Raw genomic sequence first — 23,175 nt, forward strand, 5'->3', positions numbered from 1 at the left:
ATTCTATTGCGCCAAACACCCCAATTATCTAACTACCCTTATGTATCTTTGTTTTGACTTTTGGGGAAATTGCATTTTCTTTAACTTCTTTTTTGCAAGTTCTGCTAGTGGTACTTTTGTGTTTTTGCCTCATGATGATTCATGCTTTTGAAATTCCTATTCTTGCAGCTCCAATTTACACTGTATTTATTTAAATTGATGTTATGTTTAATTAAACTTATAATGAACTGGCACTTTTAGTAAAAAGTACTGATTCATGAATTACATACACCGAGATCTTAGGAACCATTAAGCTGCTGTAATCTGATGGTTTGCGTATGCTAGTATACATTAATTTGATGTTCCGACCCTATTCTTCTTGCAGGACGGATGAGATGTCTTGCTGCATTGGCTCGTTGGGAGGAACTCAACAATCTGTGCAAGGAATACTGGACACCTGCTGAGCCAGCTGCTCGACTAGAGATGGCACCTATGGTTGTTATTTTTCCGACTATAGCATATCCGTAAATAATTTACTTTTGCTTTTACTAAAGTGTATATTTTGTAATCTGACTATTCCAGGCTGCAAGCGCCGCCTGGAACATGGGTGAGTGGGATAAGATGGCTGAATATGTTTCTCGACTGGATGATGGTGATGAAACCAAACTTAGGGTGTTGGGAAATACTGCTGCTACTGGTGATGGAGGTAGTAATGGCACATTTTTCAGGGCTGTCCTGTTAGTTCGTCGTGGGAAGGTATCATATTTTGGTCCATAATCCACATTGTCAATCAAATTCTAATGTTTTTTACTTAGATCTGATCTAGATTTTGCGTTGTTTTTTCAGTATGACGAGGCTCGTGAATATGTTGAGAGAGCGAGGAAATGTTTGGCCACTGAGCTTGCTGCTTTGGTTAGTTTCTTATATCTAATTTGAACGAATATGATCTGTTTAAAACCTTCAACTCTTTAACTATTTTTCTAAGAGATCAGTGCTATACGTATTCACCTAATTTCGGTAAGATACAAAGGATTTATATTGTGCATGCATAGGGGTATTTTTGTTTTTACAGAACTTGACCAAATAATTACAAGTATGCCAGTAAAATACACTCTGTACTTGGGTAAGCCCCTAATACTTGGGGGCATTTTTCTCTTCTAATGTTTGGCCACTGAGCTCGCTGCTTCAGTTAGATTTTTATATCTGTATTTGGGCGAATATACTCATCTTTTTGAAACCTCCAACTCGTTAACTAATCTTCTAATGATCTACCTACCGTTTTAATTGTTGCAATTATTTTGTCGATGCAGCATTTTGCCAAATTGGCCATGAATGCAGTTTGAGGTGTGTAATGAGATTTTCAATTACTTAGTGCTGTTCAATAATTTAGCCCGCCAAGTACCAATTTAATGCATTGAGTCTGAGATGCTCTGGTTGGACAGTTGTTATTTTTTTTACAAACCTAACTTGTACATGCCATAGGCAGTGTTACATTTATTTTTGCCTATTTTGAAGAGGTTTAAAGTTCACTTGTTTCTTCCCAAGTTTTTCTAAATATGATAAAGCACATACATATATGTAGAGGGATGACAATGGAAATGAAATGATTTAAAATCTTATTTTGCAATTGCGGAGTAGGTCACCAGATTAATGAGAATGAGGTTCATATTCCAAACAATCAAATTCTTCAATAAACACTAAGACATGAAATAGGATCCAGATTTTCACATATAGAGTTGAAAGACCATGAACCAAATGCCTCCATATCTGTGTTCACCTGGAAAGCAGGGATGCGGCACTTAGGTGCTGCACTGCACACCAGGTGCAGTGTCGGGGCGGAGGTGCGACGTCATACGCACGGAGTGCGCCACCCGGCGTATCCACGTATTACTTGGCTGGGATTCGGGGTAGTGCGGGAGAGGGGGTGCGGGAGGGGTAAGTTTGGTCATTTTTCAGTCATGGTAAAACAATGAAGCCAGCCCTAATTTCAGCGATGACTTACACACACAGAGGGAGAGGGAGAGGGAGAGGGAGAGGGAGAGGGAGAGGGAGAGGGATCTGTTATTCTTCAATCGATTTGTTTGTGTAAATTTGTTTGGCAATCTATTTTTGTTTCATATTTGTGTTCATATGTATGGTGGTAGGTGTGTATGTATTGTATGTCTACATGTATGTTATCGATGGAGCTGTTCAAGGTACAGTAATTCTAAATGACTTTTTTTATATATTTGGGAATAAATTGTTAACTTCTTTTTTCAAATTTAATGGTTATTTCTTACTTATAATAATAAAATCAATTCTTTTTTAAATAAAGTAACCAGATTTAATAGATAAAATTGATGTAAATAATTTATTTAAATCAATTATATATCATATATCTATATATTTATATATTTTTTTAATTTTTTGAAATTGCCGTATCACCATGCACCTGAATCCCCATATTTTCAAATTTGCCGAATTTCTGTATCCCGCACCACGAATCCCCGCACCCGCATCCGTGCTTCACATGTGTGCACACATTCATTCTGTGTGCAGAATTTTAAATAGCCTTTCTGATGCTAGGTCTAGATAAGTGTTTTTTGGGCCACTTAAAGAAGCTACATTTTTACTAAGCTAGTTAATAACCCTTATTATCTATAATCTGCACTGCTTTATCCTGTCCCCATCTCTGTTGTAGTTCCGCTTTTTCCGTATTTAAATGCATACTTGAAGCTCCGAATCTTAGCCTTTCAGCGAATGCGGTTTAAAAACAAAGCAATGCCTTTATTGTTTTGATTGCTAAGCGAAAAGGAAACCCAAAAGGGGTTCTATTATGCGTAAATCTTAGCTATGTATGTGGTAGTGTATATAGCTGTGTGTGTTATGGAATGAGATATATGGAAGGAGAAGAACATTAATGTGTATGTATTAAATCTGATATATTTGTTATATTGCAAAGAGGAGCTACTGCCTCTCTTATAGGAAACACAACTTGGTCCCCAAGTAGTTAAAAGTAAACCCTAATGATGACATAAGTATGCTGACATCATGTAGCTTACATCATTTCTAACACTTCCCCTCAAGTTAATGCATATATATCACTCATGCCCAACTTGCCGATAAGAGGATGAAGCAATTTTCCACTTAAACTTTGCTGGAGACTCACCCGCCAATTAATATAATAAAAACTGTTTAGAATATTCAAACTCACTGAAATGCTATTTAAATGAAACTGATAAACTGTTTGATATGAATCAATTGCAAATTACAAACGATATGCAAACTACAATCGAAACTAAACCAACTTTCGAGAGGTTGGAACTCTCCCAGACCCGATTATCCAATTACAAAATATTTCAATGACCCAACCCTAATTCTCTACTCCCCTCTTTACTTGTTTCCTGTGAAAATACTTCTTTGCCCTTGTTATTTTGCTGTAGAGGCCATTTTACTCTTTGCCTTGTTACGAGCATATGTGATTAGTGTTGGTCATGGTCCATTTGTGTGTTGGGATGTAGCATTACACCGGGCCCAAAGAGCCACCTTGTCCTCAAAGTGGAAGTCAGGAACGCAGATGCATTGCTTCGAAATTTTCTCAAGTAGCTTCCCAAACTGGCGACTCCTTCCATTTGATCAAGACCTCAGTCAAAGATAGGTCTCCTGTATCTGGTGACCTTACTTCCAACAGTGACTCCAGTTCAGCAATGAAAACCAGCTCTGATGTTATTTGTGGGGGTACGTTGGCTGAAACTGTGGCGTTGCCGATTGCTTTTTTGAGCTGTGAGATGTGGAAAACGTTATGAATTTTGTCGACGGTGGGAGGTTGAGACGGTAGGCTACTCGTCCCACTCTGCTATGCACTGTAAATGGTCCGTAGTACATGGGAGACAGCTTCTCATTCATTCGACTAGTTAAAGAAACTTGACGGTAAGGTTGCAGGCGAGGAAAACCTGTTCCCCAGTCTGCAATTCCAGCGCTCTACGATGTTTATCCTCATAACCCCGCATCCTTTGTTGAGATATGACCAAATGAGCCTTTAAATCATATAAAACAGCATCACGTTCAATGAGTTGTTCTTCTAGGGACGCCACAACAGTGCTGTTAGTGGTGAAACGAACCAAATGAGGCTGCCTACCATAAACATTCTCAAAAGGCGATTGCTTAGTTGATGTGTGGGTGGACGTATTGTACCAGTACTCTGCATGGTAACCACTTCCCCACTCTCGTGGTTTCCCATTAATAAAGCAACGGAGATTCCCTTAAAGTGTTTTGTTCACCACATCAGTCTATCCATCCGACTACGGGTGGTAAGCCGTGCTGCGGTTTAATTGAGTACCTTGCACACGAAACAGTTCCTTCCAGAATAAACTCAAGAAAACCCGATCCCGGTCCGATACTATAGTGCAGGCTGCGGGGTTAACTATCTCCTTAACGAACACTTGAGCAACCACGGGCACTGTGAAGGGATGGCGTAAACTGATAAAATGAGGATATTTCTACAATCGGTCCACTACAACAAGCACGGTGTCTATCCCCTTCGATTTTGGTAGCCCCTCCACGAAATGTAAGGAAATATCCTCCCATATGCGAGTAGGTATGGGTAGGGGCTGCAAAAGACCGGCTGACATCAACGAAGAATGTTTTTGTTGTTGACACGTCAAACATGCTTGCACATATTTGGACACCATTTTTCTCATGCCAACCCAATACCACTCCTTCATTAAGCGTTGATAGGTTTTGTACTCTCCCGATTTCCCTCTGATGGGGAAATCATGATATTCACTTAGCAGAATGTTGACCACTTCGGAATTATGTGGCACCACCAACCGTCCTTTGTAACGCACAATATCATGAATTAGCTCATACCCCTTGGGACAGGGTCTACGAACCTTCAGATCCGCTTTTAATTGCTGGAGAAAATTGTCTCCCTCGATTAGTTTCAGAATTTCTGGCCCTTCAATGCCCCCTGCTGAAATCATGGCTTCCAGTTCTTTCGTTTCCCATTCGACCCGCGACAGCACGTCAGCTGCCTTATTAATACTTCCCGGCTTATTACTCAGTTTGGAAATGATATCCCATGAGTTTTATTACCCACCTCTGGTAGTCCATTACCCCCTCCATTTGCTCCAATAAATATTTCAAACTGCGTTGATCCGTTCTAATAATAAATGGGTGTCCAAGTAGGTAGGGACGCCATTTTTGTACAGCAAGAACGATCGCCATCAGCTTTTTTTCGTAGATGGATTTTAATCCGGCACTCTGTCTCAAAATCTTACTGAAATAAGCCACGGGGTGCTCGTTCAAGCCCGAATCCAGATGCGCCAGTTTCCAGAATAAAAAGTTGTTTGAAATTAGGCATGACAAGGACTGGTGCCGAAATTAAAGCCTGTTTAGCTTCGAAAGCTTCTGTAGCCCCATCATTCCACGCAAATGCGTCGTTCTTAAACTGTTCTGTGAGTGGGCAGGCAATATTAGCATAGTTCTTAATGAACTTGCGGTAATAGCCCGAAAGACAGAGGAAATGACGAAGATCCCTTATCTTTCTGGGCCTAGGCCAATCTGTTAGGGCTTGAACTTTAGCAGGATCCGCTGCTACCCCTGTGAAATTTTATGCCCTAAGTAGGCCACCTCATATTTCCCAAATTCGCATTTAGAATGATTTGCATACAATTGTTGCTGTTTTAAAAACTCCAGGACAGTATTCACATGTTTTAAATGCTCCGTAGTACTTGGGCTGTAAACCAATATGTCGTCGAAGAAAACAAGGACAAAACGACGAAGATAAGGCTTAAAAACCTCGTTCATGATGGCTTGGAATGTAGCAGGGGCGTTGGTTAAGCCGAACGGCATAACCAAGAACTTGTAATGGCCCTCATGAGTTCGGAATGCTGTTTTGGGAATGTCGTCTTTGCGGACCCTCACTTGATGATAACCCGATTTAAGATCCAATTTCGAAAATATTGATGCCCCATGCAATTCATCCAAGAGCTCATCGATCATGGGTATAGGAAATTTTTCAGGGACCGTGACCTTGTTTAAGGCCCGGTTGTCCACACAAAAACACCACGAGCCCTGTCTATGAACAGGTGCAAGAGCTCCATTAGCAAGAAGAACATTGTCTGTTTCATTGCGATATGATTCTAGGAAATTAGAATTTTTAGTTATGTGTTGATGCTCCAGAATCAATAGTCCATGGTGTAGGACATTTATCGGAGATTAAGTGACAAGATATATCTGCACGGGCAGAATGAGCTGTAGGTGGAGTGGTGTTCAGTTGAGTCATCATTTGACGGAAAGCGTTTAGTTCTGAAGCAGTCATCGTCCTAGTAGGAGACTCGCATTCTGTCACTGTATGGCGTTTTCAGAATCCCAATCGTCAAAACTTGCATCGCACTCATGCAAGCTTTTGACCATTTAAGAAAATTCTTTCCGTCAAATTTAGGACTCACATAAGGAGTACTATGAAATCCTGATTTACTGCTACGTGAAGCAGTAACCTCACTTGTGGTATCAACAACTTCCTCCATTATATTTAAAATAATATTCAAATGAAAAAACTTTGAATCTGGATCAAGCCTTGACTTGAACCCAAAAAAAGACTCAAGGGCCCAAGTTACTAAGTATATATTTTTATATACGTAGTGTGTGTTTCTCACTGGAATAGGCTTGTTTTTTTTTTGTATTTTGGTTCTCTCCCTCAATATAAACGAGCGAATATGTAAACTCGAGTGGATATTATAAAACAAATACTGAATAATAGCAGTTACAGCAGAGCTTTAAAACATTAAAGAAGGTAAAAAAAACTCAGATTCAAGAAAGGGTACCACAAATCAGCCTGGAGTGAGTAGACGAGCAAGAAGTTCAACACAAATTTCGCGGGAAAATGCACAGGGAGTTCCCACGCGCCGGAACGTGTAGCGCGTACAGCCGGAATTTGGCGCATCTGGTGCCGCGTGAGAGCGCGTCAGAAGGATATTTCAGGCCAGATTCTTGGTGCGAGGTCGTCTTGCAGTGCTCAGTATTGTAATGGCTTTGTATGTTTGTTTTGTTGTGTTTGAGTTTCTAATTTTTTCAACGGAACAGAGAGATTCTTTGTTTTCTTAAAAACTGGAAGCCCCTGTTGTGTTTCTGATTTGAGTTCTTCCCTCTCTATGTTAAATCCTGCGCTGATACCATCTTAGCAGTGTATATGTGTGTATGTGGTAAGTGTATATAGCTGTGTGCAACAGCTGTGTGTGTGTTATGGAATGAGATATATGGGAGAACATCAATGTGTATATATTAAATCTGATATATTTGTTATATTACAAAGGGGAGGCTGCTGCCTATCTTATAGGAAACACAACTTGGTCCCCAAGTAGTTAAAAGTAAACCCTAATGATGACATAAGCATGCTGACATCATGTGGCTTACATCATCTCTAACAGTAAATTTAGTGAAGTTGCTATTAAGAAAATTACATTTATGGGCCTTTTGGATGAGGACATGAGTGGTGAAAAACTTATAAGTATATAAGAACTTATGTATGTGTTGCTTCATGGAATACTGGTAATACTGCATCCCAAAGAGTTTGAAAAGATTAAGAAACTAAAGAGGGACTTATTTATGATCCTCTTGGTGTTTGGTTAGATTTATTCATTTCTTGTAAGAGGACATTAAGTGTAGCCAAATACTTCCATAATTTTGAAAGTCAAATATTAATAAGTTGTAGCTTCAGGTTGAATCAAATACCCTCCATAAATAAGTACCTCTTTAGTTGCTTAATCTTTACTTTTCATCCAAATTTTACAGAGATTGATTCTATTCCAAGATAATGATATGCATGATTTTGGCACAAGTGTAATTGTATTCAGTACTAAATTTCTAGTCACTAACTTGTCCTTCATGTCACCAAATGCAGTCACAGTTTCTGCTGTTACTAAAATCTCAAATCCCACTTTGGTGTGTAAACTCGTGACTCTAAGTAAGAAACTGGTTTTGCGAACTCCTTGCTGAAAATGAAGCACATCTGGAATATCAACTGTAGTGTACATGTTAACTAGCTCCCAGAACTTATCAGATGAAAGTGCTTTTTTTTTTATTGGTACCCAGTGTAAGAACACCGACCAAAGGCAATTCTAATAAGAAGTGTTAGAAAATGCATCATAATGTCTGTATAACTTGCCTAGTTGGTGACTTAACATGGGATTACTGGAGTTCCATTTTGTTATTCCATTAGTGATTCACACAGCTCCTCAAATTATTGCATAGATACCATTATTCGGTGAGATTTTTTTTTGTTGCTAAATGGTACAACATGTTGCTCCTCTATTTTCCTCTTTTAGGAAATTTTAATTCAGTTACTGACTGTATGCACAAATCCGTCATATTGCATCTCTACTCAACCTTATAACCTGGATGTGCACCGTGAAAGTAAATTATATCTTGAATTATTTTTCCCTTTGCTAGGTATTAGAGAGCTATGAACGTGCATACAGTAATATGGTTCGTGTTCAGCAGCTGTCAGAACTAGAAGAGGTAAATTATACTGGAATTTGCGCTGAACACATTTCCAAATAAGTATGCAACTGCAAGGAGTTGATATTTATTCATCCTCTATGATTGCAAAAGGTTATTGATTACTGTACTCTTCCGGTGGGAAACCCTGTTGCTGAAGGACGCCGAGCCCTTATACGCAACATGTGGAATGAGCGCATAAAAGGAACAAAACGAAATGTTGAGGTGAATACTGTTGTCTTTTTGCCATTGATCAGTACAAGTTATAAAGTAGGTTTCAAAGAAGTAGATTGTCATAAAAATGATTGTATATAATGTAATGCCATAACCTTTGAGCCTATTTGAGTCTGTTATTCGATTATACGCATAGTATCATTGGAATGTATAATAACTGAATCTATCTTGATGGGTTTTGGTACATGATTATGTCATCTGAGTGACATCCTGCAATATAGCTCGTGGCCTTGGTATTGATTTGGATAAGAAAATATTGAATTTGCTTGAAAGGAATATAATTTTTAGCAGATGACACTGTAGAATGTCTACTTGTTGGAGATGTCCTAAAAGTAGAAGGTCCAGATCAGCTTTATAAGCTGGGAAATTATTTTTACTATTTAGTTTGCTGCAGAGGACAATAAGGAGTTTTAGCATAACATAACGTGGGATAATAGATCTTGGATGGATTTTCCTGTTTTTTTTTGTGATAGAAGGAAGACCTTTTTCCAGAAATATGGTTGTACGGGACACTCCTGCTTAAGGTGCGGAACATAGAGATATTATATTTCCCTGCAACAGCATGGAAAATTTTTCAATTGGACCAAAGAGTTCATTGAAGCACTATTACGAGTCTCACGAAAGCGTACTAAATGTGCATCCTCCGAGCAATTCAGAAGTATCAGTTCAATCTTTCCTTTGTGTGTTAGCCTTTGATAGGGAAAGGGTATCCTCTTTAGCAGAATATTTAGTCATAGGATGGTGAGTATGCAATGATTATGAAAGAATTTGAATTGCATGGAAGCTGAGATTTGTTGTACACTTGGGTTAGCAATATCAAGAAAATCTGAGTGATTTGATAAACTATGTAGCATGTCATATTTACTAAATAGGTCGGAACTATGTTTTGACATGGTCGGTATCTGATTGGATGAAAAGTTTCATGTATTATGGTGTATTGTTCATTCCTAAAGATCCGCTTTGGAATGAGCTATATAGTTGCAGGCGTGACTTGGATGGAAGTGTTCAACATGGATACAGGTCCTAGTGTCGCACTCGGTAACATTATAAAAAGTTCTCATTTTTTCGGCCTGATATAAGTGCAAGTACTCTATTTGAAATACCATGCAGGGTTAAAGTGTGCTTAAGATTAAAAAATCATTATTTAGTAACTTAGTAGATTTGGTGCCATCTTAAATGTTAGACCAGTGAACTTGAGAAGATGATATGTAAGTGATCAGAAACATTTGAAAGAATGACAGAACCTATATATGGTCCGCTGTGATTGCTGCCTTGCTTCTATATATAAAATGTGCATCTACTTGTGGTTCTGCTGGTGCTCGGCAGTGTTTAGAGTAGGTGAAATATATTGATAATTGATAGATTTGTTAACCCTGTTGGGGTACCATTAAAGATCTGATAAACAACTGAATATTTACTTGCAGCATGCATGATATGTATGTTACATGTGTGTTTCTTTATTTGAAATTTAGTTGAACATGCTTGTGGTTTATTCCGTCATCTGGAAGTCTTGAGATCTATGTACTCATGTATCTAACCTTTATTACCATTCTTACACTTGTATACTCCCAATAATTTGAATATGCAGGTTTGGCAAGCACTTTTAGCAGTCAGGGCACTGGTACTACCTCCAATAGAAGACAGTGAAACTTGGCTCAAGTTTGTTTCACTTTGCCGAAAAAGTGGTAGAATTAGTCAAGCAAGGTCAACTTTGGTCAAACTTCTACAGGTGAGCAAAAAATGTCTGTGAGGTTTATCAGAGGTTCATGTTGGTTTATGAACTTGATATTTTTTAAGTTTTGTGATGTTTTTGTTGTTTGCATAGTTTGACCCTGAAACAACTCCTGAAAATGCACGGTATTACGGACCTCCTCAAGTAATGCTAGCTTACTTAGAGTACCAATGGTCAGTTGGAGATGACCATAAGCGCAAGGAAGCCTTTTTTAGGCTAAAGGTATGGTATAAACTCTAATTGAAGAAACATGACTCTCAACAAAACTCTTATAGTAAGTAGGTCTGTTTCTCATTTTTTATAATGTTCAAGTATATAATCTAATTTTAGGATTTAGCAATAGAGCTCTCAAGTACACCAAGCCACCAACCATCCACCACGAATAGTTTGATTGGCATTTCTAGTGAACCACTGATTGCGCGTGTATATCTGAAACTTGGAACTTGGCAGTGGGCACTTTCTCCTGGTTTGGATGATGAATCTATACAAGGTGGCCTAGCTCGTTTCCTGTATTTCTTGATCAGTAACTTGAGTCTTTGTGTTTTGTTATTTAATTTAAGCTTGTTTACGCATGTCCTTAGATATACTCACCGCATTTAAAAATGCCACTCATTTTGCTACCAAGTGGGCAAAAGCATGGCATACGTGGGCACTCTTTAATACAGCAGTGATGTCTCATTACACTACAAGAGGTCTTTCAAACGTTGCTGGGCAGTTTGTTGTAGCTGCAGTCACCGGATATTTTCACTCTATAGCCTGTGCAGCACATGCTAAAGGAGTAGATGACAGTTTACAGGTGACTAATAACATTTTATTAGAAGCTCTAAGCACTGTAAAATTCTTCTGACTTTTTTCGCTTTACCCGTTTCCATTAATACACAGTCTATTTCCTGGTCTTGTAAAATGTAGTGTCTAAGTTAGCCATTCCCTCTAGGTTTCAACTCCTAAGCATCTTGAATAGAAAAAGTTGCTGATATTATTGATTGTTTAGCATTTATAAGATGAGACATATTATTGAAGTATATTTTGGCGTGCTGGAGAGTGGAGAACTTGTTCAGTTGTTTCATCTGACAATATTATGGTTCACTTTGTGCTAGAATAGTTAATTTAGATAAACGTTTCTACAAGAAAATTAATGTTGTTCTTTGTTTAATCTCAATATGGTCTCACTACATAGTTAAATAGATAGAATAACCTTTTGTAATGAACATATGCGCAAGTGGTTCTTCGCACTCTACAAGTGAAACTCTCCGTCTTACTATCATCGGCCTTTTTTGTGCTAAATATGAAGAAATATATCCATTGCACGTAGTATAAAACAATTATCACCCTCTTCGTACTACAAATGAAGTACTTTTATCCAATGCTCATACTATAGAACATTCATCTCTAATTAAATCTGTACTTGAGAAACCATTTAAAAATATAAATCTTTGTGACATCATTTTCGTTTTTATTAATTTTTTCATTGATTTTCATTGGAGGTTTATATATTAAAATCTGAAGACGTCTATCTAGTATGTATAGTAGTAGTAGGTCTAAAAACTGTACTTGCATAGTTCAGATTTTTTTTGTAGTATAGGCTCATATAAATATATGTAAGTTTACTGTGACTTTTCTGCCTATCCTCTAAAACCTTTGGCCTCTGTCCGCCTCACAAAATAAATAACATTGGTCCTCTCAGTCAATTATAAATATCAGCATAGTAAAGATAGCTAATGCAAAAGGAATTTTTGCCTGTACCAATTCTTTTTTTAACTAATATGATAAGGAATGTTATAGGATTTGAGATGGTCGCTGATTAAAGAAGTGGGCTATCTTAATGTATGAAAGCGACCATTCCAAATAGGCAGGCTCGGCGGACCCATAACATTTTCAAAGCCCAAATTTAAAGAAAAGGGAGCTCCAATTAGGGGAGACCTCGTGTTGTGATATATGTATATGTATGTGTGTGTGTGAGAAAGTATTCTATTAGGATCTGGCAGCATTAGTTTATCAGAAGCTATCATAATAAATAGGTTAAGGACAATTGTATGCTGTAGTATCGTCCTTATCTACCTACACTTCACACATTTATATAGGAGCAAAAATAATACAGTAGGTTAGCAGCCTATATGTACCCCAGACTCCAGTTCTAAAGTTTTTAGGATCTTCTTGTTTATTGGTTAATCTATATTTGAAAGGTTTAAATATGTGTTTTGATATCTTATTGTTTAATTAGTTCTACAGGAGGTTCTTCTTGTTTTTATTGGATGCAATAAATCTGACTGTGATAGTGTATTATTAAAGCAACACAACCTTTTCTTTTCTTAGGATATACTTCGTCTTCTAACCTTATGGTTCAACCATGGAGCTACCCAAGAGGTTCAACTGGCTCTTCAAAAAGGTTTTACACATGTTAATATCAACACATGGCTGGTTGTGTTGCCGCAGATTATTGCTAGAATTCACTCCAATAATCACGCCGTCAGAGAATTGATACAGTCGCTATTAGTACGGATTGGACAAAATCATCCCCAGGTTTGATTTAGATCTCTGTTACAAAAATTGTTGTTCTATCTGTACCATGTGAATCGGTAGGTTGCTTCTTTTTTCGTGCTTTCTTCTTGTCAGCATTACCTTCCTTTTTCATTCCTCTGTGCGATAATATTATTTTTGGAGCAACTTTAGTATCATGACGGTTTTTGAAACCTCTAAAAGTTTTGTATTCCTTTCTATATTTGTCCGCTTATCTCTGGGTAATAAAGTACATGTGAAGAAGTATTGTTTCGCATCTCCATCGGTCCATGTCTCGGTTTTGGCAAACACGAATAATAATTCACATTACATTAAAACGCTTTGACATTATATGAATTAAAATGAAGACTTAATATATTATTGGTGGGGTGGGGACATGAACATATAGTAGGGGCCAGTGGTTTGTCTCTTTGTAGGTTATAATATACCAAGGATTCAGTACCTTCTTTGTAAGTTTAGGTGTTGAATATGATTACTCTGACTTTTTATACTCAAGGCGAAGACAAAGAAAGATCATAAAGTATGGTAATCGTGTCTTTATATATCAAACTATAAGTTGATTTAGAGCATCTATTTTCTATATCTCAAGTTTAAATTGGCTTTTATAATACTGACATACTTCTAGATTTTGGAATGAAATTATTTCCACCTATATCTTAATCATGTTTACTTGCTATAACATCAATTATAAAATTCCATATTTACAGATCCTTTCAATATGTCATGTATACAGCCTTTAATTTTTAGTTCCAGGGGGGCTATAAGAAAATTGTGAACTGTCTAGGGTGTGAAGGTGTATACGAATTTAAGACTACCTCCATCTCTGCTTATAATTGGAGGGAAAATCATAAGAGCCCTAGGAAGCATGGATTCTTCACTTACCTACCGCACTGTGTACCGAATTCTTGGGGATTCTTGGGTGCATGGGGATTCTTCTCTCACCCACGTGAGAGAAGGTAATGCATATACTTAAATACTTTAATCGATTAACTACGTTATAATGCATTAATTGGGTTATAAAGTAATAATGATATATGTTACTAAGGATAATGAATTTATTTAGTTTAATATAATTGAAGGTCTTGAAATTACGTATAATATATATTTTTGGTATATTGATAATTTCGGACTTCCCATATTTTTTGATTTAGCGAATTTCCGTATCCCCATATTATGCATCACCGCACCTGCACTCATGCTTACTAGAGTCTCAGTGGTCGAGTTTTACTAAACTTGTTATTTAACTGTCCACCTTAAATTGAATTAGCACTAGCTCTTATCTAAACTAGCTCAAAAAATTATATTTATCAAATTCTTTCGTTGTTCGTACTGTTACAATTTTTTGAATCAAATGCTTGCTGATGTGTAGACTGTTACTTAGAGTAACATAAGTTTCTGTAGTTGCCTTTTGGTAATCATTGTGATGTGTACGTCCAATAACTAAATTTTCTTTCAGGCTCTTATGTATCCTCTGCTTGTGGCTTGCAAATCAATTAGCACTTTACGAAGAGCTGCTGCCGAAGAAGTAGTTGATAAAGTACGGCAACATAGTGGTGTTCTAGTGGACCAGGTGAAGAAAAATAATGATAGTATTTTATCTTTCCACCTTGGCAGGAATATCTGACTGGTCAGTTTTTATTGTGAAGGCACAACTTGTATCAAAGGAATTGATTAGGGTTGCAATACTTTGGCATGAAATGTGGCATGAGGCACTGGAAGAAGCTAGTCGTTTATATTTTGGTGAACATAATATTGAGGGCATGCTGAAGGTCTTAGAGCCATTGCATGAAATGCTTGAAGAAGGTGCATTGCGGAACAATGCAACTGCAAAAGAGAAATCCTTTATTCAGGTTGTTTCTCTTTCATGAAACTACCTCTCTATCTATTTATTATATAGCACAATTATATTATCTAGAGAACAATACTATAGTTGTGGTCATGCGTTATAGAACTTGTGTAATGCATGGATCTACAATTAGTAGCTCCGTTCTGTCTGTTAATGTTCAAGCCCCTTGACACCATGTGCGGTAAAGGGTAATAGGAATAGGCGTCAGTCGGTCAGAGTGGTTGGAAATTGTGAGGGAGATACAGAGTTGGCTAAACGGGGGTAATTTTGAAACTCTTTCGTTCTCTAAATTGGTTGGTGAGAACTATTCCCTCTGTCTCACCCAATTCTTTACATTTGGGTTGGGCACAGAGGTCAAGCGAAAAGGAAAAAGTGGGTAAAATGGTGGGACCAATTATTATTTAACAAATGAAGTCTAATAGAATAGAGAGGTGAAAGGAAGTAGTGGGTCCGATTGGTTTCTTTAAATTTTAAAAGTTTATTGTTTTTGGAATTTTGTTGAAATGTAAACAATTGAGGGAGATACCCGAAAATAGAAAATCTAAAGGATTGGGTGGGACACAGAAAGTATGTAATATTTACTAAATATAAGTACTTAAATTCATAATATTTTATTGTTAATATAAAAGAAAGAGTACGATAATTTTTGTGATCAGTATAATTATTTTTCATTTTTAACTTAAAATAGATCGAACCAAATTATATTTTCAGCGTGTGTCTTAATTTATTCATATACTAATATTAAAATATGAAAATAAATCTATAATAACCTTAAGTTGTTTCGTACCAAATAAAGAATTACAAGAAGTACCGTGCTTCATACACATGCTTTTAAATATATGTAATTTTAAATACATCAAATAATATACATTTTTTTTGTAAATAGTGTGTTGTCTAAAATCGTTGAAGGCAATACATTTTCAAATTACATTAAGTTCTAGGATTATTTTTTAAAAAAAATAACAATTTCTTGTGATTTTGTATGAAATATAAATTCAAATTTAAAATTTGCTTTTTAAGAATTCACCATTATTAAAAAAAAGTCACATACACATAATTTTAATTTTGATGTTAATGTACATATTGTTTAAACAAAGTGGAATATGAAAAAAAAGTTGACCGAGTACAAAGCTCGTAGCTTTATCCGATTGTGCGATAATCTAGATCAAATACCGAGTACCTTTCAAAAATTGGGTCAAGTCCATGACAAATCATAATAAATCAAGATAACAATTTTGATATACATTATTTATTGGTTTGACATTGTAAAAGTCTCTAACACATTAATACCTGAGGATGCAGGAAGTTAGATAAGATTAGACCTGGCAATACTGGTATACGATACGTGAACACGGAACGAAACGACACGAATAATTAGTGTTTGGGTTCAAAAATTTGGTACACGAACACGAAAAAACACAGATATAATTAGTGTCGGGTCTCGGTTTCCGATATAGGTACACGACACGTGAACACGGAACGAAACGACACGAATAATTAGTGTTTGGGTTCAAAAATTTGGTACACGAACACGAAATTACACGAACACGAAAAAACACGAATATAATTAGTGTCGGGTCTGGGTTTCTGATATAGGTACACGACACGGAACGAATGTACACGGAATAAATAAATAGTTAAACTTTTTAAAAAGTATAATATATATATTACATATAAAATATGAATTTTACGTATTCTAAATAATATATATAATTGAAATTTGTAAATACTAAAAGTCTAAAATACACTTTATTGGTCATTTGACTAGTTGAGCAGCTGCGACTTGCGAGCATTTAGGGTTTTAGCTTTTGTCCCTTTACTTTTCATTTCCCCCCAATTTAACAGGCCACCCCTCTTGTACAAACTTATATCCCGCTTCCAACCTCTTCTCTTTCTAATTTAGATCCATACATATTACTTAATTTAGATCAATTAGTTGACTTTATGATTTTAATTTCTTTTGAATGTCGAACAATTTGTAATTTGTTGTACGCAAAAATATTTTCACTTGTTTCGTGCTTTTGTATTCAGAACTTTGTTGTTCACTATTTAAGACCATTTAATTATCTATTGCATTTTTTAATAGTTAATTTTTTTCGTATATAATCCTTGTACTTTAGTGTACCAAAGCGGGTAAACACGAATATATTAGTGTCGGGTTAGTGTCACCAAATTGGTACACGAATCCAAATCCGGGTCGGGTTCGGGTTTAAGGTTTGGTACACGAAAACACGAAAGTACACAGAACATTTGTACACGACACGGAACGTTGCCAGGTCAAGATAAGATAGATGATTTTTTTTTTTTAAATTAATTGTACAAATAATCTACTAATTATGTTTGAAGTGAAAAATAAAATGTCTTGTTATCTATGACATTGACATATTATGTGTATATTAATAATATATATGACAATGTGCTGTGGTGGTATGAACATCTATTTGTGAATGTATAGGCTCGAGTTCAATCCTAACCAACGACACATTTTTTTAAATAAAATTTTGTATATGGGCAAATTAGTAATTTAACTCATGAATAAAATGTCTCACTAATTTATACTCATGTTGGTATTATATTGATAAAGATTTGTCAACTGGGTAAGAATTTCATTTGTCAAATTTTACTTTGAATACTAAATGCACTCTACTTTTGGAAGTTGGGACCACTTATTATGATCATGTTTTTGAGATAGGACCGTGTAGTACAGTGTTACAACTCACACTTGATATAATCATTGTATTGTAGAAAACAAGTCTCACAATGTGGACATTAAGGTGTGAATGAAGGGAAGTAATTAAGAACTAAAAGAGTTAGATGAAATACAGAAGTTGGTAATGATCAAACAGATGATATGTTGTGTTATTGTTCACATTACAGCTATAATATTTATCACTCAGCCAAATCCTAATGTTGTAATTTAATCCAGTTTGTACTTTCCAGTGTTTGGTTTTGTTGTGTGAAAATGTGTGTTGTATCTACTTTTTAATTAATTATGTCTGTCTTCCAAAATTTGTAATTTCTCTGAAATTTAGACATATCGCCATGAATTGCTGGAAGCTTATGAATGCTGCATGAAATATAAAAGAACCGGCAAAGATGCTGAACTAACTCAGGTACCATCTCTCTCTCTCACACACACACACGCATGGTGCTGAGGTTTAATGCGCCTCCTATCAATCATCATTGGACAACATCAATGTTTCTTTCAATCGCCTAACCCTTATTTTATGTTTTAAAGTTTAGAGCTATGATACTCCGACTCTTTTGTTTAGGTCGTACCTGTGCGGGACACTTTGACACTCGGACACGACATTTATTCTGTGTCAATCCTTTGACTAAAGATAAAAACGAGTCAAACTTATAATTCAAAATAAATATTTGAGAAGAAAGAATTAGATAAAAATAAGGAAGATGCCTAATTTGCGAAGTCCCTTACGAGATCATTTTTAATCTAAGTTTTATTGTTACTTTGAACTAAGATATCTAACTTAACATGCTTGTTTATTTATATATTATGCCTTGTTCATGTACCCTGTATAAAAATAGGAAAGTGTCCCCAATTTTTATACTTCTCAAATCCGACACTCGGATATGTGTCATGTCAGACATTCGGTACCCGAGTCAGAGTAACATAGAACACAGAAGCCGTCGAAGTTTTGTGACTTTAAAAGAGCAATTCCAAACAAAATAATCAAGCAATAAATCACCAGTATAATCACCTGGAATTCTTAAACAGAAGTCCTAAGTGTGTTCCTCTTTGGACTTCTGTTTAAGATTTCTAGGTGAAAATAGCAACCAATGTGCCCATGTTATTACTTTCAGATGAGCATTGACTGCTTGTATAGCGGTGATATATTGCTTGATAATTTGTTTTGGATTGGCCCTTTTAAAGTTAAAAAACTTAGACTGCTTCTGTGTTAATTTTCGCAGTGAAGCTAATTACTGGTCTTCTTTATGCTTTACAAACTTTTTGCCTTCTGCATTGTCAATGTTACATCCTTTAGAACACTGGTTTTGATGATTTAAGTTTACTTGATCAGGCTTGGGATCTTTATTATCATGTCTTTAGACGAATTGATAAGCAACTTACAACTCTTACCACACTGGACCTACAGGTAAAACCATGAGGTTCATGATGATTTTTATTCCCTTTTTCTTAACAAACCTTTTTTTAATGACATCATTTGTGTGCACAAATTAGTCTGTTTCCCCGGAGTTGTTAGAATGCCGCAATTTGGAGCTGGCTGTTCCCGGAACCTATCGAGCAGGTGATATGGAGCTATCATCCAATTTTCTCTTTTTTTCCCAACTCAAATTTTGGAATAAATAAGAAGAGAATTTTTGCTTATGGAAGCTTTAAATGTACCTTATTTTTGGATAGTATATTATAACTTTTAATTTTCAGATTCACCTGTTGTTACAATTGCATCATTTGCTCCTCAACTTGTTGTTATTACATCCAAGCAACGCCCTAGAAAATTGACAATACATGGAAGTGATGGAGAAGATTATGCTTTCTTGCTGAAAGGACATGAAGATTTACGCCAAGATGAGCGTGTCATGCAGGTACTAGTTACTTTAACTTCTTGTTCATCATATACCGGTGGATGATAGTGTTTGGTGTCATTAGAAATCCAAGAAGTTACTTATGTATTCTATATGTTACAATTGACGAAATTTGGTGGCCGCAAATTGGTATCTAAATTATTCATATTTTCCAGCTTTTTGGTTTGGTGAACACACTTTTGGAGAATTCTAGAAAAACTTCGGAGAAGGATCTTTCAATTCAACGATATGCTGTCATTCCATTATCCCCCAACAGTGGTTTAATAGGTTGGGTGCCAAATTGTGATACCCTTCACCATCTCATTAGGGAGTACAGGGATGCTCGAAAGGTTTGTTAAAGTTCATTTGTGCTCTCTCGCCCCCTCCCCCCGCTCTTTTTCCCTCTCTCGGCCCCCTCCCCCCCACCCTCTCTCTCTCTCTCTCTCTCTCTCTCTCTCTCTCCCCCTTCCTTCCTTTCTCTCTCTCTCTGTGCAGTCCTACAAAGACATCATCAATTATCTTATTATTTTGTAGATTACACTTAATCAAGAACATAAATTAATGCTTGGTTTTGCTCCGGACTATGATCATTTGCCACTTATATCTAAAGTAGAAGTGTTTGAGTATGCACTGCAAAACACTGAAGGCAACGATTTGGCAAGGGTATGCATAGCATCTTATGGGATTTGATTACAGGTTTTGCTTTTCATTTTTAGAATATTTCATAGAAATTAACCTAGGTTGTGCCTTTTAGGTCCTTTGGTTAAAGAGCCGCACTTCGGAGGTCTGGTTAGACAGAAGAACAAATTATACCAGAAGTTTGGCTGTAATGAGCATGGTATGTGTTCTATTTTCTCCTGTAATTTTGTTGGAATTCTTGGAAGCACAGTTCAAAGTGGCTGCATGTGGTCACTTTCGTTTGTTGAGTATATATAATTAGTACAACATAGCACGTACTCGTTGAGCAGAGGAAAAAGCTAATTAATACAAAATGTTTCTTAATGAGCATGGTATGTGTTCTATTTTCTTCTGTAATTTTGTTGGCATTCTTGGAAGCGCAGTTCAAAGTGGCTGTAATGAATGCAGTTTGCATTCATTGTAAACAATATACACTTCTTAAGGAACCTCACAACATCATTTTGTAATTCTAATATATGACAGAATTAGAGTTATCTTGGAGTCTACCCTTAAAATTGGGCATATGTATCATTCTTGTTTTGGCATGTTTCAGGTTGGTTACCTTCTTGGATTAGGTGACCGACACCCTAGCAATCTTATGCTACATCGTTCGAGGTACTACATATGAGAAGAAGAGTGATTGTTTATCAACAGTTTTGAAGGACGTACTTACACCTGTATCACAATTTTGCAGTGGAAAGATACTTCACATCGATTTTGGGGATTGCTTTGAAGCTTCAATGAACCGTGAAAAATTTCCTGAAAAGGTGTTCTGCTACTGGATTCTGCCTAGGATTTTTTTCATCTCCTTATTACATTACATTTTACCATAATTAAGACAGCCTAAATTACTCTTTAAATGATAATGATCAATGCAGGTACCATTTCGCCTTACCAGAATGCTTGTGAAAGCTATGGAAGTTAGTGGCATCGAGGGTAATTTTCGTTCAACATGTGAAAATGTAATGCAAGTTCTCCGAACAAATAAAGATAGTGTAATGGCTATGATGGAGGTATTGTCTCTTTGTTAGATTTCCTTCTCAATTTCATAGTTGGTAGTTGACAGTTTATGTGGCCTATATATCTGGCCTTTGATTCGTATTAATATGTTTTATTAACTAATTATCTTGTTTGGAGGTTTAATGTTGCTATTTTTCTGTTTTGTAGGCCTTTGTCCATGACCCCCTCATCAATTGGCGTCTTTTCAACTTTAACGAAGTCCCGCAAATGTCAACTCTCGCAATTCCGCATGTCCCACCAGTTGTAAATGTCGATGAAACTACTTTAAATCGAGAGCTGCTTCAACCACAAAGGGGCGCTCGTGAGAGGGAACTACTTCAAGTATATCCCGTACTTTGAACTTCTAGATGTTTAGTTTAAACGTTCTAATAGTTCTTACTTATTTTCTTTATGCTTGCAGGCTGTTCATCAACTAGGTGATGCGAACGAGGTTTTGAATGAGCGTGCTGTTGTAGTTATGGCTCGCATGAGTCATAAACTTACAGGGCGTGATTTTTCTGCGTCTTCTTTGGCGTCAGCTAACTCTATACCACATACTCTTGACCACAGTAACTTGATTTCTGGAGATATCCATGAAGTTGACCATGGACTATCTGTCAAACTACAAGTTCAGAAATTGATTCTGCAAGCTACCTCGTCTGAAAATTTGTGTCAAAATTATGTCGGGTATGATTTATATTTAACTTCACTCCGAATCTTCGCTCTTACATACTGCACCTAATTATCTAAAATTATGTTTACAAATCGTGCAGTTGCACCCATCTTCCAGCTTCTTATGATAGGGCCTTGTAAATATCATTGAAACTATTGTGTTGTTAATTGTCGCTGAATATCATCTCATTCAGTTACAAAAGTGATTTACAAAATTAACGATGCTTGTAGATCCTCTTGAATAAGTTTGATGCTTTTGTTTCTTTGACATTACTCAATAGTTTCCCATGGAGTCATAGAAGGAATCTCTAGACTGGTTGTCTTATAAATGTGATTTAAGAGATGTTGAAGCCTATTAAGTTTCAGAGACTTTCTGCAACACTAAAAATATATTGACACCCTCGAATATTGAAGCGAGCCAAAAAACTTTTGACCAGTACACTCTACTTTCTCCTCGAAAAAAAAAGATTCGGTATCAATTCTCTCGGGTTCCGAGTTTAAGATTTTGAAATCTATAAAAAATTAACAAAAATAAAATACTTCAATTTATACAAATTACAGAGAAAGTTAGGTAACTGCAGTTCTTGAGATAATCTCCAAATGGTTGCACAAGTTCTTGCTTTTTATTACTAAAAACTTGTTTGTGTTTAGATAAACTTGTGAACTTTTATTTCTGACAATAGCATCTTTTATTGTTTCAGGTGGTGCCCGTTTTGGTAAAAGAAAGAGCCGTCTTAGGATTCTCTTTGTATATACAATGTACATAGTATGAAGCCTTGTTGTTTGTACCTAGTATAGAGCTTGTTTTATCCTCCATTTCTGTGTGATTCTTAGTGTCTATAGTTCAGTCACTTTGTGATATGCAATAGGAAGGTTACATAAACAGAAGCCAAGGGCCAAGGGTGATAAGTCAATATGTGTATAGATTTAGCTTGTTAGGTATTCCTACCACCATGTTTAGTTAGATGTAAGTGCAAGTCCAGGCTTTCAACTAAGTTCTGTTTAAACTAGGGAATATGTATCAGTCACTAGCACTCCACTTCTGTACAGTGTTCTCTTTATCTATAAATTATAGGTTTAGATGGGTGTATCTGTCGTTTTTCTTTTACAAATAACCATTGATGATTGACCACCTCTTTTGTTTTTTTTTGCGATACGGAATAAACATGTTGTCTTCTCTCTCTCTTAATACTTGATTGAACTCGGGTGAAATTCTAGATCAATTTAATTATTCATAAAGTGGAATCTCTTGAAAATTTAGAGCTATTTGATGAAGAAGCTTTAGTTGAAGTAGCTTTTACTTTGAAAGTATTGAGTTGTTTAAAAGAGATTGAACTTTAGATCACACGTCAACCCTTTGCACTTGCTTAGAGGTCCCTTGGAAATCTTTCTTCATAGTATTAGTATTGTGGTGAAGGACGGAAAATAGAAGTGAGAACGGCATCTACGTACTGTAAAAGTTAAAATGCAAATTTCTTTTCAAACTAGGGAGGGG

The 23,175-nt window shown here is 36.3% G+C and overlaps 1 protein-coding gene across 5 annotated transcripts in view; it reads left to right on the top strand.

Annotated features, from left to right (window-relative positions):
* LOC141671254 (serine/threonine-protein kinase TOR-like) overlaps positions 1–22,770 on the top strand; it is a 43,941-nt gene extending 21,171 nt beyond the window's left edge. For 4 of the 5 annotated variants that reach the window (XM_074477421.1, XM_074477422.1, XM_074477425.1 and 1 more), the window contains 25 exons: positions 365–474; positions 562–735; positions 826–891; positions 8,410–8,478; positions 8,572–8,682; positions 10,280–10,420; positions 10,517–10,645; positions 10,754–10,913; positions 11,005–11,219; positions 12,737–12,943; positions 14,397–14,510; positions 14,587–14,790; positions 17,819–17,899; positions 18,827–18,901; positions 18,988–19,054; positions 19,192–19,352; positions 19,508–19,681; positions 19,866–19,994; positions 20,086–20,169; positions 20,563–20,624; positions 20,704–20,776; positions 20,888–21,022; positions 21,177–21,350; positions 21,430–21,695; positions 22,382–22,770. In XM_074477421.1, coding sequence (XP_074333522.1) covers positions 365–474; positions 562–735; positions 826–891; positions 8,410–8,478; positions 8,572–8,682; positions 10,280–10,420; positions 10,517–10,645; positions 10,754–10,913; positions 11,005–11,219; positions 12,737–12,943; positions 14,397–14,510; positions 14,587–14,790; positions 17,819–17,899; positions 18,827–18,901; positions 18,988–19,054; positions 19,192–19,352; positions 19,508–19,681; positions 19,866–19,994; positions 20,086–20,169; positions 20,563–20,624; positions 20,704–20,776; positions 20,888–21,022; positions 21,177–21,350; positions 21,430–21,695; positions 22,382–22,400 — 3,200 coding nt within the window. In that variant the 3' untranslated portion in view covers positions 22,401–22,770. The remainder of the gene's footprint in view (positions 1–364; positions 475–561; positions 736–825; positions 892–8,409; positions 8,479–8,571; positions 8,683–10,279; positions 10,421–10,516; positions 10,646–10,753; positions 10,914–11,004; positions 11,220–12,736; positions 12,944–14,396; positions 14,511–14,586; positions 14,791–17,818; positions 17,900–18,826; positions 18,902–18,987; positions 19,055–19,191; positions 19,353–19,507; positions 19,682–19,865; positions 19,995–20,085; positions 20,170–20,562; positions 20,625–20,703; positions 20,777–20,887; positions 21,023–21,176; positions 21,351–21,429; positions 21,696–22,381) is intronic. The other variant, XM_074477424.1, reaches the window with a different exon arrangement.
* Positions 22,771–23,175: the final 405 nt, after the last annotated feature.

The sequence above is a fragment of the Apium graveolens genome, chromosome 7, assembly GCF_009905375.1.
Source record: "Apium graveolens cultivar Ventura chromosome 7, ASM990537v1, whole genome shotgun sequence".
NCBI lineage: Eukaryota > Viridiplantae > Streptophyta > Magnoliopsida > Apiales > Apiaceae > Apium > Apium graveolens.